At 33.0% G+C, this 17,060-nt stretch overlaps 1 protein-coding gene across 5 annotated transcripts in view; it reads left to right on the top strand.

Annotated features, from left to right (window-relative positions):
- Positions 1-16,486, top strand: part of MATR3 (matrin 3) — a 44,914-nt gene extending 28,428 nt beyond the window's left edge. For 4 of the 5 annotated variants that reach the window (XM_045794568.2, XM_045794567.2, XM_045794570.2 and 1 more), the window contains 13 exons: positions 4,830-4,891; positions 5,859-5,900; positions 6,240-6,352; positions 6,942-6,994; positions 7,516-7,641; positions 8,156-8,281; positions 8,462-8,629; positions 9,628-9,759; positions 10,216-10,259; positions 10,356-10,731; positions 12,505-12,871; positions 13,355-13,476; positions 15,280-16,486. In XM_045794568.2, coding sequence (XP_045650524.1) covers positions 4,830-4,891; positions 5,859-5,900; positions 6,240-6,352; positions 6,942-6,994; positions 7,516-7,641; positions 8,156-8,281; positions 8,462-8,629; positions 9,628-9,759; positions 10,216-10,259; positions 10,356-10,731; positions 12,505-12,871; positions 13,355-13,476; positions 15,280-15,330 — 1,782 coding nt within the window. In that variant the 3' untranslated portion in view covers positions 15,331-16,486. The remainder of the gene's footprint in view (positions 1-4,829; positions 4,892-5,858; positions 5,901-6,239; positions 6,353-6,941; positions 6,995-7,515; positions 7,642-8,155; positions 8,282-8,461; positions 8,630-9,627; positions 9,760-10,215; positions 10,260-10,355; positions 10,732-12,504; positions 12,872-13,354; positions 13,477-15,279) is intronic. The other variant, XM_087862223.1, reaches the window with a different exon arrangement.
- Positions 16,487-17,060: the final 574 nt, after the last annotated feature.

The following is a 17,060-nucleotide window of genomic DNA, read 5'->3' as shown; positions in this document are numbered from 1 at the left end:
TTGTAGTGCCTATTCTGTATTTACCTATATCTTTTACTCTAATTCTGTAGTCTGGTGACACTGAGTTGATCAAGAATTTTTATGCTTTTGAGAACACTTTATTTGGAAGGTAATTGTTTTTGAGCATTAAACCAGGGCTTTACATTAATACAATCTGCCTAGATTACTTCTGGCCACAAAGCTGTCATCCACTGGAATTATCTTGTTGGTTTTTGGCATCAATATGTTCTTCTTAATCATATATTTAAGCAGGTTTTTTGTCTGCTTTGTTGAATTGTTTTAAGTATTTTTTTTTTTTTTTGCAGTCAATGTGCTCTGCCATTCAGGATGCTAGATTTCAGCTCTCCATCTGTCTTGATTGCTGATTTGTATGTAGTAAAGATGTATTCTTGAACAATTCTCTTTTTTTCCTTATCTGTGGCTACAGGGAAAGAGTTAATGTAGAGCCCTGGTGTTTGTTTCAGTATGTTTCATATTTTAGATGAGTTCATTCTTCTTTTTTAATTTCCCTTTAACACAAACTCTCATACTATGACTGAAATTTTTCATCATTTTTTTTCTCCTTTTCCACAACTTTCTTAAACATACTTCAAAAACTCACTTTTTATTATCCCATATTGCATCTGTCCCTTTAGAGACTTGGAAAAATCAACTACTGCAGTATCCTGCTCTATGTTCCTCATAAGCATATTCTTTTTCTGACTAGGCTTAGACTTCTGGTATAGTCATTTGAGCAAAAAATATATATATATATCTAATTCTCCTTTGCTTTAATTATCACATCTAGCAAAATGGGAGCTTTTTCAAAATGCCCTTATAAATACATTGTCCTTTCTCTTCCAACATTTTCAGTGTTACTCATTCTCACTGAATTTTTTTCTATATACAGTGCAGTTGGCTTAAAAGTCAACATAATAGCACTCTAATAGCTTGATCGATGTATGGTCTCTGGCCGTCCATATTTCCTGATGTGCTGTACAGTAATTCTACTTAACATGTTACTGCCATGAAATTGATTTGATGATTCCTATTCAGGGTTTTTTCTTTACAGTAACATCTGGAAGGATCATTTCTTTTTCGTATCTCTCCCTCTAAAATGCATTTTTAGTGACTTGATTTTTTTTTTTTTTTTGAGTAAACTAAATCATAGATCATGAGTGACTTTGTTTTTAATATTCTATTTAAAAGTATTTACCAGTCACTCCCTTTTCTGTGTTTGGATCTCAGTATTTTTGCCTCAGATAATTAAGAGACTTCTTTTATTTGAATTTACAGAATACTTTGGAAAGTGTCTTCAAGAAGTTAATTCTTTGCTAAATTCATGTATTTCTATAATACAAAAATCTTTTGAATTAATGTATAATAGTTTAAGTACAGCACAAACAAGGAATATTTTAATCTTTAATCCAAATAAAATAAACTAACATCGAATGCTAAATTTAAATTCCTAGATTAATTTTTATTGAAGACATAACCCCAAACTCATAAAAGTTAGGGAATTTTATTTGCTAGGTGTCTTTTAGTGTTGTCTTTTTTCCCAAATATGTTGGATAAAGTTTTAGCTCTGGTGGGAGTTAATTTAATGAAAAGGTCCACAAAACTTTGGTGGCTCAGTTTTTTCTGTTACTTCTTGCCTTTTGCAGAATTGGCAATATGATCAGTGTTCTCAGATAGGATCTCTAAATTCCAAGGAAAATAGCTCGTTACAGTGTCTCAAATCAAAGTGATTCTAAGGGACTTAAAATCTTTGCTAATGGAGTCCTCATACATCAAGAGCTGTTGCTGGAAATCTTATTCTGACTTTGAGCAGTATTTACCCTTGTTGCTTGCACATAGAAAAACAATAAAAGGAACACAAAAGGAAACCACAAGAGGGCTTTAATCAGAGAAAAGTTTGTTATTATTTGTGATTAATCTTTTCTCTCCAAATTTTGCTGCCTGTTAATTCCTGAATAATAATATTAATAAATCACTACAGCTAAATGGATCTAAATTGACAAAAGAACAGTTTTAAAATATCTGATGAAACTTTGGATTCAAGAGTAAGATACCCTACCTAGTGCAAGAGGTATTTTAAACCTGTAAAAATGTTTGGGCCCTAGCTGGTTTTGGTATTCTGCCACAGTATTGGAAACATTTAAGAATTGAGGCCCTTTGATTGATTGATTGATTGATTTACAAAATTTGTATTTGTAATTGGATCAATTTTAAGAAGTTTAAGCACTTGGGTTTTCAATGTATTCCAGTTTCCTTAACAGCTCATGTTTTCTGGGTATCTGCATTATTGAAAAAATAATTATATACCTTTAGTTGTGGTCCTTTCTCATTTTATAGCTGATATAGAAACAATGACTTGAGAGAAAATTCCTGTGGTGAAAGTGGATAATGAAAATTTTTAAACATTTAATCCTGCTCTCTGGTATTGCTGCATAACTTGGAAAATCTGTTCTTTTCACTTAGTGGTAGTGTTAAATAGCTTACATGATCAAAACTTCATCTTACTATGAAATAAGGAACTTTTAGGTGAAAAACGTGATCTAATTTGTCATCATTATTTGATATTTTAAGTGATTTTCAGTGATGGTGTTGCTTTTATTTCTTTCTAGGTCATTTTAGAATGTCAAATTGCTTTTCTCCACAAACTCAAACTTCCCTCAAATTCTTTTCACTTAAAAGTGCCCGCTACAGCCTTTTCACTGTCTTGTCACTTGAGTTCATATTTTTCCTTTTAGTATTATTCTAGAAGCCCTTAAATTCTTTATTCTGCCATTCCAGAAGTGCTTCTCCCAAATTATCCTTTCTTTATATAATTGAGGTATCTCAAAGACATCAAGGTGAATATAGTTTTCCTACAGAGCTTCTGCATTGAAAACGTGAATCCTTTTACCTTATTAATCTGATGCGAAAGTTACCTCAGTGTAGAATCAAGGATATAGGTTTTTTTAAAAACCCTTTGACTCTTAATCCTCACTCTAAACCAAAGATCGGTGTGGTAGTGCAGATTAGGAATGGGTGGACTTGGGAGATACGTAATAGTTCTTTGATCTTGGCCTTCCTTCTAGTACTTTGAAAGACCAGCTACACTTTTACCATAAGTTTGAACCTTTAAAGAGCATTGAGGGTTGGATATAAATAGTTTTCTGTTCAACTAGATACCCTTTTCATCTCCTGTGAAGTAGAAACATGCCTAATAGGGTAACTTTTACTCCTCTCCCAAGACACTGCTTCTCAAGAACATTTTAAATAAAATCTGAATATTTTTAGTCCAGAAAATTCTGAGTTAAGGTATTTGTTTAATCCCTCTTAGGGATTTTGTGAACTTTACCTATGGCGCCTCTTCTTACAGCCATTTTAAAAGTGTCCTCCAATAAGTCAGTGGTCTGTTCCTTTGCAAGTACAAACTTTTTATATCCCAAATAAATGGTTGTGGAGCCAGCTGGAGAGATTTCTTCAAGTTCCTTAGATATATTAGCCATTATTTTTAAAAGACAGTTTTGCTTTGTGATAGAGCTTCCATAGTTCTTTCACAGGATTTTAGTTAATTCTTTTAGGGCAGAAGTACGTAAACTCTTGTAATATAAATTCATTTTTTAAAATTAGGTTTATAAAAAACCATTCTGAAGCTTTTCAAGAAGGTATCTCTTGTATTTGGTTTCTTATTTTAGTTCAGCTCTAAGTGAGACCCCCTTTTAAAAACATTGCCTGAGCGTGTTTTATATTCCAAATATAATGTATTAGGTAGTGTGGATGTGACAAAAGTTGCCTCATTTTGTGGGAATTTGTCAAATGATACTTGTAAAGCAGGGAATTGTAAAACAAGATAGCTTTATAAGCAGTGTAATTACAGTTCATTTTTTTCCTTTTTGAGCACTTCTTATGTGCCTGGCAATGTTCTGATAAGCAGTTTACCTTTAGTCATTCACTTTACACAAAAGCCTAGGATAATATTGAATCATAGTAAATTTCAATAATACGTACCAAGGATTCATGTCTGCTAAGTGGCACCTTGGGAATGGAACCTAGGCAGTCTGACAGCAGAGCCTACTTTTCCTAACTCCTCTTTCTTCAATTGTGTAAAACATTGATCATTTATATGTGGATTTTTAACTAAAAAAAGGAAAGCTTATTTGCATAAAATAGGAAAGAAGTTAATCCCTTAAATTAAAACTAATCACAAATATTGATGAATATAATGTTTCCCTCCCTAAAATTTGGAAACAGACATTCCTGAAATTTGCTTTTTTACTTTTGGGAAATATAATGGGAGCTTAGTTTTTTGATAAGTGGGGAGCATTTTCTAGAAAAGCCATTCCTTTTGAATCTTAGCTTTTCATGGCTGTAGTACACTTGGAACATGCCTCAAAGCTGGATAAAATGAAAGATTCTATTTTTAACTAATCACGTTTATAACATTTCTAGAAAAGTAGATGGAAGCATGGATATTTTATCATAGAGTTTTATAAAAAGCAGTTCTAATGATACAATATATATAATCTAGTTCAGTCCACAGCAGAGATTAGTATGTTTAGCTGATCTCAAGGTCAGTTATTATTCTTGATCTTTATTAACTCTGTCTTTTCCCTGTCAGGTCTATTAGTATGTTAACCAAGTTACCCAGTTTTTCCAAGAATGTGCATGGCGTATTTGAGGGCAGGATCATGCTACAAGGATTCAGAGAAATGGTTTTAAATTAATTCATTGTGACTAGTGAATGGTCAGGTGTTTCTACAGTCTGTCATACTGCATATAAATTAACTTCCTAGAATTTGGTTCAAATGAAAATATTTTTGCTTTATTTTTGTTAATTCTACTAATTTACTTTGCTGCAGGAGTGGAGTCAACATATCAATGGAGCAAGTCACAGTCGTCGATGCCAGCTTCTTCTTGAAATGTAGGAGTTTGAAATACCTTTAAAGCATCCGTATCGTGAATCAGAAACAGCCATTGATTGGTTTTGGGGAGTTCATCATTTGCTTGTGATATCCACATTGTTACCACTGCATAGCTGATACTGATAAGGCATTACCAATTACAAAACAAAATGTTTAGCTGTGGAATCTCATTTCGGAATATTAGGTTCAGTGATAGTGGTATTTGGTTATTTAATATTATTTGTAGGGCAGATAAACATTGGCTCTTTTTCTACAAATTGCAAGCATTTTTAATAGACTTAAAGATGGCCTTTGATACATAGAATAGACTCAGACATTTTCAGTAAGAGTTAATACGTGCTGTAAAAATACAGATCGAGAAAAGGGGAAGAGTCATTAGAAATTACAAGTTGTCAAGCAAAATCCGTCAAGATACATTTTTTTGCTTCTGAGTTATCGTTGGTTCTGATTTTAAGCTGCTGGAATGGAATTGAGTTCATAAAGCATCTCCCTGCCTAAACACACATACCCATTGTTCACTAGAGTACCAGTTTTCACATATGTCTAGCTCTGTTGGGGCTTTCTTTTCTTTTTAGTGTCACAATTCAGCTGTTTTTGGTATGGGTATTTAATTTTGGTGAAGGAAAATCTCTGGTTTGTCCTTATTTCCCTGTATACCCACATTTCCAATTTCCCATGCAGCACTTTTTCCTCCTTATGTCTTACCAAATAAATATAAAAATTAAACTTCAACATATATTACCTACATTTTCAATACAGAACAAGTTTATTCTTGTTCATTTGGATTATTTTGAAGTTCTGGAGGTTTTTTTGGAAGACTATGATATGTTTTAAACTGTAATATTTCTAACACTTAGACTCTCCTATAACATCACTAATAAGTAAACTCTGTTTTAAAGGCCAAACAAGGCTATTTTGTGAAAAGGACAGTTTTATTTTAAAGTTAATTTTCTGGTCTCTTTAAAGCTACCCAGAATGGAATCCTGACAATGATACAGGACATACAATGTAAGTTAAAATTTTTAAGCTCTTGTTTATAAAGGAGATCATTTAAGGAATTCAGGTTAAACTTTAAAAATTTATAAGCAAAAAATATTTTCTGAGTATCTTTATTAAATATGAAAGTTTGGTATGAGTCACTATGGGTAAAAGAATCTTCAGAATTCTAATTTTTATGTTAGTGATTTTTATTTTATTGTTGTTACAGCTTTTTCCCTAGTTACTTCACACATAAATGCCTTCAAAGATTGGAATAACAATCATTAAAGGGGTGTTTTAGCAATAAATCTTAATTATTTCTGATGGACCTCTTTGTCATTTATTACATTTTATGTCTCACGTTACTAGGGGTGATCCATTCATGCTGCAGCAATCTACAAACCCAGCACCAGGAATTCTGGGACCTCCACCTCCCTCATTTCATCTTGGGGGACCAGCAGTTGGACCAAGAGGAAATCTGGGTGATTATAAAATTTGTTACCTTTTCCTAAGAGCTTTTACCATAAAAATTAAATGCAGCGATTAGAGGTGAAAGAAGGCTTGTTGGAAAATTATCCAAAAATAACATCACATCACATGAGAAGATATGGTTCTTATTATATTTGTGGTAACCTCTGATTTGTATTTGAAAGATGCCCTGTTTTCCTGAGACGCCTGGGTGGCTCAGTTGGTTAAGTATCCGATTCTTGATCTCAGCTCAGGTCTTGATCTCAGGGTTGTGAGTTCTGGCCCCACACTGAGCTCCTGGCTGGGTGTAGAGCCTACTTTAAATAGGGTGGGGGTGCCTGTGTGGCTCAGTTGGTTAAGTGTCCCTACTCTTGGTTTCTGCTCAGTTCATAATCTCAGGGTCCTGAGATGGAGCCCTTTCTAAGGCTCTGTGCACAGCAGAGAGTCTGCTTCTCTTCCTCACCCTCTGCCCCCCTCTTGTGTGTTCTATTTCTCTCTAAAATAAATCTTAAGGAAGGAAGATAATACATTTTTCACTTAAAACTATTATAACAAGTATATTTATTATAAGACTGAAAAAAAAATCACTTTTTCTCCATAAAGGTGCTGGAAATGGGAACTTGCAAGGACCAAGACACATGCAAAAAGGCAGAGTGGTCAGTAATACAGTTCTTTCTTTTACTTTGTTCTTTGGGGAAGTGTAGTTTAACTTTGAGATTCCTGCAAATTGAATCTGTATTGTAGTCCTTTATTACAAAAAGATTGCTATTGTTTGAAAGCCATCAAGTTTTTATATATGACTTTAATTTTCATATACCCATAGTACAGAGATCTCACCTTGAGTGTAACAAATTTTGCTGTCCATTTATGTGTACAGCATTCCATTTAAAAATAACTGCAGAGGCTTTCTGAAACTTTGAGATATACCCCAGTGAATCTGATTTCCTGTGTAGTTTTTAAATTCTCTAGAATGTTATGAGTTGTTTTAAATACTTAGCTGTTCTGGTTAACTTTAGAGTATGAAACTTCAAATATATATATATATATACGTATGTATGTGTGTGTGTGTATATATGTGTATATATACACACACATATATACGTGTATATATATATATAATTTGTGTCATCTTGATTCTAAAGAGACCTCTTGACTTGATTTTTTTCCTAATGAATAGGAAACAAGCCGGGTTGTTCACATCATGGATTTTCAGCGAGGGAAAAACTTGAGGTATCAACTATTACAGCTGGTGGAACCGTTTGGAGTCATTTCAAATCATCTGATTCTAAATAAAATCAATGAGGTAGGAGTTGAAATAAGTGTAGTAAAATTTATTCATTACTAATACATTTCCTAAAGGAATTATATGATTTTGTATTAGAAAAAGAACTCAATGTAATCCTAAATCATTAATAAGGAATGTAGTAGAGAAAAAGCAAATAGTTGAAGTACATCAATAACATTAATTTCTAGGCCTAATGGATATTTAGTAAATTTATTAATTGTGATCCTTAAGCAGTAAAATTGTCATTATATTACTATAAGGGCTATAAAAGGATGATAATACTTTGAGAAGCCATTCCAAACTTTTACCAAAACGGGTGCCAAATTATTTCAAATACAATATACATAATAAATGACACTTGAGTAGCATGACGGTAGTAATAAATCTGAGATGACCTTTAATAAAACAGCAAATTAGCAATGTTGGTTCTGCTTTTAGACTTTTAAAAATGCTCTCTAATGATTAAATATATCTTAAAAAGACTTGGGCAGTGTTCTTTTGTTTTGGAAATAATAATTTTGTCCAATTTTAGGCATTTATTGAAATGGCAACTACAGAGGATGCTCAAGCTGCAGTGGATTATTATACAACCACACCAGCATTAGTATTTGGCAAGCCAGTGAGAGTTCATTTATCACAGAAGTATAAAAGAATAAAGGTAATTATCAATTTTTTCTAGATTTGTACCACCAACCATCGTTTTAGTATTTATTAACTTCAGCCACTTTAGGTTGTTGCTAATAACTAGAATTACCTCAACTATTAAATAATTATAACATACCTACCACCATTTGCCTTGCCTTTTTTGTTTGTCTTTTATTTTCTGTTTATTATTTAGAAACCTGAGGGGAAGCCAGACCAGAAGTTTGATCAAAAGCAGGAGCTTGGACGTGTGATACATCTCAGCAACTTACCTCATTCTGGCTATTCTGACAGTGCAGTTCTCAAGCTTGCTGAGCCTTATGGAAAAATAAAAAATTATATATTGATGAGGATGAAAAGTCAGGTAATACCACATATAGAAGTTTTTCAGGAGAATCATGTGGTGAGGGAGGGAAAAATAAAATAAGACAAAATCAGAGAGGGAGATAAACCATAAGAGACTGAACTATAGAAAACAAACTATGAACTATTGGAGGGAGGTGGGGTAACTGGGTGATGGGCATCAAGGAGGGCATGAGATGTAATGAGCACTAGGTGTTACATGCAACTGATGAACACTGAACTCTACCTCTGAAACCAATAATACACTATATGTTAATTTAAACAAATTTTAAGTTTTTAAGATTATTTCTCAGTACTTTAAAGTTTTTTTGTGTGTATCTTCATTTTTAATAAAGGGAGAATATAATATCTTCTCATAGATAAATATTAAATTTTCTTCGCCTAACTGCTAAATGGTGATACTTTTTTTTAAATCACTAGATTCTCAGTGTGTAAAAGTGAGTAAATACTGAGAAACTATAAAGTGGAAAGTAAAGATGGTAACTATTTGTTTCCAAGTTTGCATCCAAAAAAATCTCCCTGTGTATATGTAGGTATACTGTTTCTTCCTTGCCTCAAGTGGTATTACATGATACTGTTGCTTTTCACTTTATATGTGATTCCATTGAATAAATTGTAACAAATTTAACTTCCTGAGTTGATGGATAATCAGAATTTTGTGTACTGTACCAGTGGTGCTGTGGACTTGGCAGCATATACATTTTTACATATTTGTATCATAATTGAAGGATAAATTTCAGAATTAGAATATTGTATCCTGATACTTTCTTTACCTTTGATATTGCCAAATTGGTCTGCAAAAATTAATACCAGTTTATAATCACTTGTGGTTTTTTGTTTTAAAAATTGAGAGTATAAAACATCTTTATTTCGTTGTTAACTCTTGGGATGGCATTCTGAGTTTGTATGTTTCCAGACTTTTTTAGTTAATTTTTTTTACATTATTTTAAGTAGTATCTTGTGAGCTGATTGTCTTTTTTTCTTTTTTCTTTTTTTAAGGCTTTTATTGAGATGGAGACCAGAGAAGATGCAATGGCAATGGTCGACCACTGTTTGAAAAAGGCCCTTTGGTTTCAGGGGAGATGTGTGAAAGTTGACTTGTCTGAAAAATATAAAAAATTGGTACTGAGGGTATGTAGTACTGGATTTGTCATCATTACAAAGCTAATTTCACATATTTCAAGCTACGGCATTCTCATAAACATTGTTAAGAATATAAGATTTGGTTATTTAAAGATCACAGCCTCCCCCCCAATTCTTCAGTAGAAGTTTGTTGTTTTTTTATTAAATGGTGTTACATTAAAAATGCCTTTATTGCTTTTATCTATTTTATTTAAGATTTTATTTGAACTTGAGTTCTGCTACCAAAATATTACCCACTGCTCTATGCTGTGTTGAAATGTTGATTGTAATGAACTGCTTATCGTAGGCAGCTTACATTCTTAGGTATGGTTACTGAGATTGAATAAGCTTAGTTGATGATATAAAGGATATTTCTCAACTGTTAGTTCATTGGATAATTACATAATCTGCACATGAACGTATTCTAATACATTTATTTAACCGATACAAATTTTTGTCTTTTAGATTCCCAACAGAGGCATTGACTTACTGAAAAAAGATAAATCTCGGTAATTTCATTTTGTGTGTGTATGTACACTGGTATATTGAACTTTTGTTTTCCAACTCAGGAGAGCTAATTAAGGGGGGTATCCTTTTGATTTCAGAAAAAGATCTTATTCTCCAGATGGCAAAGAATCTCCAAGCGATAAGAAGTCTAAGATTGATGGTTCCCAGAAGACTGAAAGTACAACTGAAGGTAAAGAACAAGAAGAGAAGTCAGGTGAAGATGGTGAAAAAGATGCAAAGGATGACCAAGCCGAGCAAGAACCTAACATGCTTCTTGAATCTGAAGATGAGCTACTCGTAGATGAAGAAGAAGCAGCAGCACTGCTAGAAAGTGGCAGTTCAGTGGGAGATGAGACAGATCTTGCTAATTTAGGTGATGTGGCTTCTGATGGGAAAAAGGAACCTTCGGACAAAGCTGTGAAAAAAGATGGAAATGCCAGTGCTTCGGCAGCTGCAAAGAAAAAGCTAAAAAAGGTAAAGGAAGATTGTATATTGACTGTGTTGATAGGAAACATTGATCTAGTTTTCTATTATTTATACTAGCAGGGTCAGATTAAAGAGAATTATTTATATTAGAAAAATCAGTTATGAACCATAATATATAATAAATACTTAAAAGTAAACTCTGCAATAAATAGGTTAAATAAGACTCTTTATAGTAGTTAAAAAGTGTCAACTCAAATTTTTAGTGAAGAACGAGGAAGACCTACATCTATATATGTGTATTATAGTGGTAGTGTATAAGTACTGGTAGGCAGTCTTTTAGTCCAGCTTGTTTTAAAAAGATGGGATATGAGTTTATAATAAATGAATTGACCCAAGGTACTTAAAACATTTTGCCACTCATTTAAAAAATGTTAAACTTGGGGCACTGGCTGGCTCAGTCAGTGGAACATATGCAACTCTTGATCTTGGGGTTGTGGGTTCGAGCCCCAGGTTGGGTATAGAGATTACTTAAAAATAAGATCTTTTTTAAAAATAAATAATTGTCAAACTTGGAAGAATTTTCCTATTTGAGAAATATAAGCTTGATAATTCAGTAGCTTTTAAGACATTTTTTTAAGATGTTTTTCTTACAATACACATCACAGATAAGCATATAAGGTGAATACAAATATGAAAATATATACATAGCATAAAGAATAGTAAAACAGAAGGCCATTGGTCTACTGGTGATCTACGGTAAGGATTAGAGCACTAAAATGCCGTTGAAGCCCCTTATGTTAAATGGCTCTTTCAGTGAGATGTTAGTATTACTGGTCCATTGGTTCCTTGTAAGGCAGCGTTCAACTATTGGAAGACAAATTTTTACCTCCAGATTTTAATGTCTTGGTCACCTAACAGTCTCTCTCTCTCTTTTTTTTTAAGATTTTATTCATTAGAGAGCAAGTGAGCACAAGCAGGGGGGGGGGGCAAAGGGAGAGGGAGAAGCAAACTCCCTGCTGAGCAGGGAGTCTGAAGAAGGACTGGATCCAAGGACTCTGGGAGAACCGGGATGGTTACCTGAGCTGAAGCAGATGCATAACCCACTGAGCCACCCAGGCACCTAGTCACATAACTTAGTCTTAAAAGTTATTTTTCTGGCTGAAGTGGATGACTTTGCATAATACGTTTGCACTCTTAAGAGCTGATATTTATTACATGCTGTAAATTTTTCTGAGCTCTTTGTGTATGCTAATAAAGTTAATCCTCACAGTAACTGTAGGCAGTAGATTCATACCTTTGTTAACCTGGCTTCATGAATGCAAAAATTTAGGCATTGAGAAGTTCAGTAAATTGTCCTTGGTCATACTGCTTAGAAGTGGCAGAGTCAAAATTTAAACAGAGGCGGTCATGCTCCAGAGCTTGATTTTTTTTTTCCTTTTTTAATCACTACACTACTTTAGACTGTTCTCTAAATAACAGTTGTATTGTAAGATACTGTCTTCCAAAGGATACCACTGAACTACTTTCATCAAGTCACATCTTTGATACAGTCCCTTGCAGCCTAATAGTTTTAAGAAGTGTAGAATATAATGTCCTTATCTCATTTATTTTCTGCTCTTCATGTGAGTCAAGCTTTAAATTATTTAGTTTCAAAACAAAATTGTTTTTTTAAAAAAAAAGTGATTTTGGGGGAGAAAGGAAAAGTCAGTATTTTGAAAGAATGAATAAAGACAAAGACGCTATCCCTTTTCCTTCAAGTAAAGCAAATGGAAGGGATGCTGGAGGATAATTGTTGCAGAGTAAATTTGTCTTTCTTAACAGCGTCGTTTCCCAGGGAGTATGGAAGGTTTTGTCACTCTAGATGAGGTTGGTGATGAGGAAGATTCGGAACTTCAGAAACTTCGTAAATCGGGCATGGCATTTAAATCTGGTGACAAAAATGATGATGGTTTGGTTGAAATTAAGGTGGACAAGATCGAGGAACTTGATCAAGAAAACGAAGCAGCGTTGGAAAATGGAATTAAAAATGAGGAAAATACAGAACCAGGCGCTGAATCTGCTGAGAGTGCTGATGATCCCAACAAAGATACAAGTGAAAATGCAGATGGCCAAAGTGATGAAAACAAGGAGGACTATACAATCCCAGATGAGTATAGAATTGGACCATATCAGCCCAATGTTCCTGTTGGTGAGATTTAAGGCTTTGTTCTTCCCCTCTCACCCTTCCCAAGTTCTTATTACTAAATAAGATTTTTAAATTGGTTTTAACCTAAATTCTGATACCATTTTGAATTTATTTCTCTGCAGAACAGTTTGTAAACCTTAATTTATATATTCTTTCTTTTCCACTTAACCAACTCTTCTCATTTTGTATTATCTTTTGTTACCATTTCACAATATGGTCTTTCTCCGCATAAAGGTTTCTGAGTATTTCATATTGCTTTTTCTTTACCTTTTATATTTCTGCCTTTTAAGAGTACAGTTAAGTGGGACCTTAAACAGCAGTTAAGTACAATTAACTAATATCATGGTTGTTTTGTTTTAGCTTAGGCTGTATTGGACTTCTCACAAATATATCTCATTCAAGTAATAATGACGGAAAAAAGATTTGAGAACGCTAATTAAAATTTTCAGTTTACTAAATTTGTAAGAATGTATGTTTGTGTTCTAGGTATAGACTATGTGATACCTAAAACAGGGTTTTACTGTAAGCTGTGTTCACTCTTTTATACAAATGAAGAAGTTGCAAAGAATACTCATTGCAGCAGCCTTCCTCATTACCAGAAATTAAAGGTAAGGCTGAATCTAAAAGAGGAGAGTTCTTTCATGTAAATTTATGCAAAGTAAAATGTGTATGGTACCTTCTGTAGACCCATCACAATGCCTTATCCTGGAGATGACACTTTTATTTCTTTGTTGATGGGCCTTAAGCAGTCTAATGAATTCTAGGAACATCTGTTGAGCCTTTTTCTATAGTACATTCTAATCGAATAATTTTCTAGCCATGTTATAAATTCTGTTACAATTAAAGTTATCTAAATATTCCCAAATGAGTGTTGGACTGTAATTTCTCTAATTTGGAAGATTCTGGAGGCTTGAAAGCCAAGTGGAATAATAAAAAAGCTTTTTTGACTTTATGAAATGCCTTGTCCCTTCATACTTAATGATTTTTACATTGGTGTTGTTATTTATTAATAATGATATTCTGTGAGTTTTATGACTGATGGCATATAAGGATAAAAGGATAAATGAATAATAAAACATAATGAAGCATAACAAGTTCTTATTTGGATATTTTGAAATTTGGTATTTTAATGACTTCTCTAAGAACTGAGTATTAAAACAGATAAAGGGGGAAAACTTGAAAGGAGTTAACTCATTAATTACAAATAACCTGGTTTTTTGCACTGCTTTAATAGTAGAGAGCTACTGGAGTATTTTGTCGTCAAAAATGGTCTGTGTGTTGATTTATTAGATGGATAAAGATAGCCTTGAATTTAGCAGGAGGAGGGGAAGATAGCCTTGAATTTAGGAGATAATGCCAATTTTTGGCTGTGTCACTAGTTTGAAATGAAGGTATTCTTTGCTACCTATATGTATCTTACATTTTAGCGTATGAAAAAAGAATGGTGATTTAATTCTGTTAGTAGCAGAGACATATATTACATAGAAGAGTATTGAAATACAAAAGTTGTTTCTTGATGCTTGATACTTTTTGATACTTTTTAAATGATACGCTAGTATCTTCTAGCTATTCTAATTTTCATTGTTTATTGGAGGCGGCTCTCTTCTATTTTAAAGAAACTCTGTCGACTTCATTGGAATTTATTATGCAATATAATATTTTGCTAATGATACATGACTTGATACTTTGATAGTTTCCTGAGTATTTTTCAATGGCTTTTATCCTCTCATCAATTGGGAGTAACTGTAGAGTTGAATAATTCTACCCAGAAGTAAAGAAACTTGAGGTGTTCTAGATGGGGCAGGGGCGGTTACTTAATAATGTCTTAATATGTCCTAAAACTCTAGAGATTATAGGTGCAATACAGGGGTCACTGCTTTTGTAGATGAGATGTTGTGTTTTGTGGGGATGTTGTTTTTTGTTTGTTTTTGAACATAGCCACGGTCATTCATTTAAGTATTGTTGATGGCTGGCTTTATTGCTATAACAGAATTGAGTAGTTGAAATAAAGAATGGCCCACAGACAAAATATTTACTACCTTTGAGAAAATGTTTCCCCACTTTAATGCAAGGCGCACTGTTTGAATAAATGCATGTTATTTTAACTACTCTGTGTTCTTGGAGCAGTGACAGTTCTTCTATGCACGTATGGTCTTTGCTTTCTTATCTCTATAAGTGAATGTTAATTGAAATAATCTTTTTTCACATTTTATCATTTTTTCACGTATCTTAATGTACTGTAATCTAGTTTAGTTTTGTACACTGACCTAAGAATAACTGAATCTTTAAAATAACTGATAATATTCGTTAAATTACACTCAAATTCATAAACTTGGATAGAATATTTTATTTTGGAGTTCATTTAGTTTTTCTTAGATGACTTAATCCTTGCAATTTTTTTTTCTTCTCAGAAATTTCTGAATAAATTGGCAGAAGAACGCAGGCAGAAGAAGGAAGCTTAAGATGTGCAAGAAGCTTAACGATTTCAAAGAAAATAATGGTTCTTTGTTTTTAATGTTAACCTTTTTTAAATACAATACTGATAGTTAGAAGAAAACTATTGTACTCTTTTGTTTTAGTGGAAAAATAATAGATGTATGTTCATGTGTTAAGTGTTATAGCAAAAATACATATACGGTTAAGTTAATGAAGAACTGTTTTTGTTTTATCAGAATGGTAACAGACCGAAGTACTTTGTAGAGACTGACTTGTAAGCTATTTAAGACAACTTGCACCACTAAGAAAAAAGATGTAGAATCATTCAGAGAAATGAAATTTAGTTCCAAGCTTCAAGGAAATGTCAAAACTTTTGATTCCGTTCAATAAAGAACAAAACCAGTTGTATTTTTATTACTTTGATCTGAAACATTCCACATTTTAATCTGAGCCTTGCAGACTTTTCGTTTGGAGTTTGAAACTTTTTTGGTTGCTTTTTATTTGGAGATCTTCATTAATATGAGATTGGTGATTAAAAAGCAGGTGCGGTTTTCTTTTAATGTCATGATGTTGTTTAGGTAATAAGAAATAATAAGTAATTGGCTTTAGATTTTGTAATTTTTTCCCCTAAGTTCCTGCTAGATTTCGTATTCTAGTAGTCAATGTATTTTCAGTGAAATATAAAAATATTCCCGTTCTCTTTGAGCAGTATTAATTTCTTGAGATCTTATTGCTTGTTACTTGAATCCCGTAGCTGTCATACATCTGGTATAAGCAACATTTGATTTTTGAAGTGTGTAGACCATCTCTTCATAAAAGATGTAATTTTACATTTCTGCATTTTAAAAACAGTTTGGCCATAATCTAGACGCACGCTTCTAATTCATAAACCTGCACATGTGACCTTTGTGAACAGAAATTTGCATGTATAATCTGTGTTTACTTGTAACTTTCTGGTAATATACTGCTTATATCTGTGGATTCAAGTTTCTGAAGTGAATACCAATAAAAAAAAAACATAGGCCATGTTCATTGGTTATACATGTTTGGAATGTTAACCAATATTTTTGTCAGTTGTGGTTTTTATTCACTGTTACACTTTTTTGCATGCTTTAACAAATTATTACATTTTTAATCTAGAGTGTTCTAAAGACTGCTACTAAAGATCTGAGTTTTAAAGTTTTTGGTGCTGGTGGATTTCTTGTTCCTGTTACATAAAAATGGGGCTATTTGTGGTCTTTAAAAACCTTTGGAGGTTAAAATGCTAAGTGAAGAAATGGCAAAAGCTCGTGTTTAGACCTAAGTATGAAACAATAAAGTTGGAAATAACATGGAATATTACGAATTAGTTCTACCAGCTTTTCAAAATCTTTTGGGGTTCTTGGTGTAAGGGATTTACCTATTGTCAAAAAACAAATTTTTAATTTTAAAAAATACAAGAACTTAACAGGAATCCTCTTTGGAACTTTTATGTCTGAATGTGTTTAAGGGATATATCAGAATTTCATGGTGTATCCCTGAAAGGCGGTTAACGTTTTTTTAATGTGACATGCACAAAAAATCCTTGCCAGTTTATTTCTGCAGTTTAATTTTGGCCTTTACTAATTACCCACTTTTGTTTAATTCCAACTGTTAACTAACAGTAAGCAACACAAAGCATTATGTGTGCATTGGAATCCCTAATTGTTTCCTGTCAGTGATAGCTTTTTTCATAGGTTGGACTTTCTTGGCTATACCAAACTGTAGAAGAAAGTTC

Source organism: Ursus americanus, chromosome 5 (assembly GCF_024610735.1).
Source record: "Ursus americanus isolate L20-20 chromosome 5, mUrsAme1.1.p, whole genome shotgun sequence".
NCBI classification, from domain to species: domain Eukaryota; kingdom Metazoa; phylum Chordata; class Mammalia; order Carnivora; family Ursidae; genus Ursus; species Ursus americanus.
This window is presented reverse-complemented; position numbering and strand designations above follow the sequence as displayed.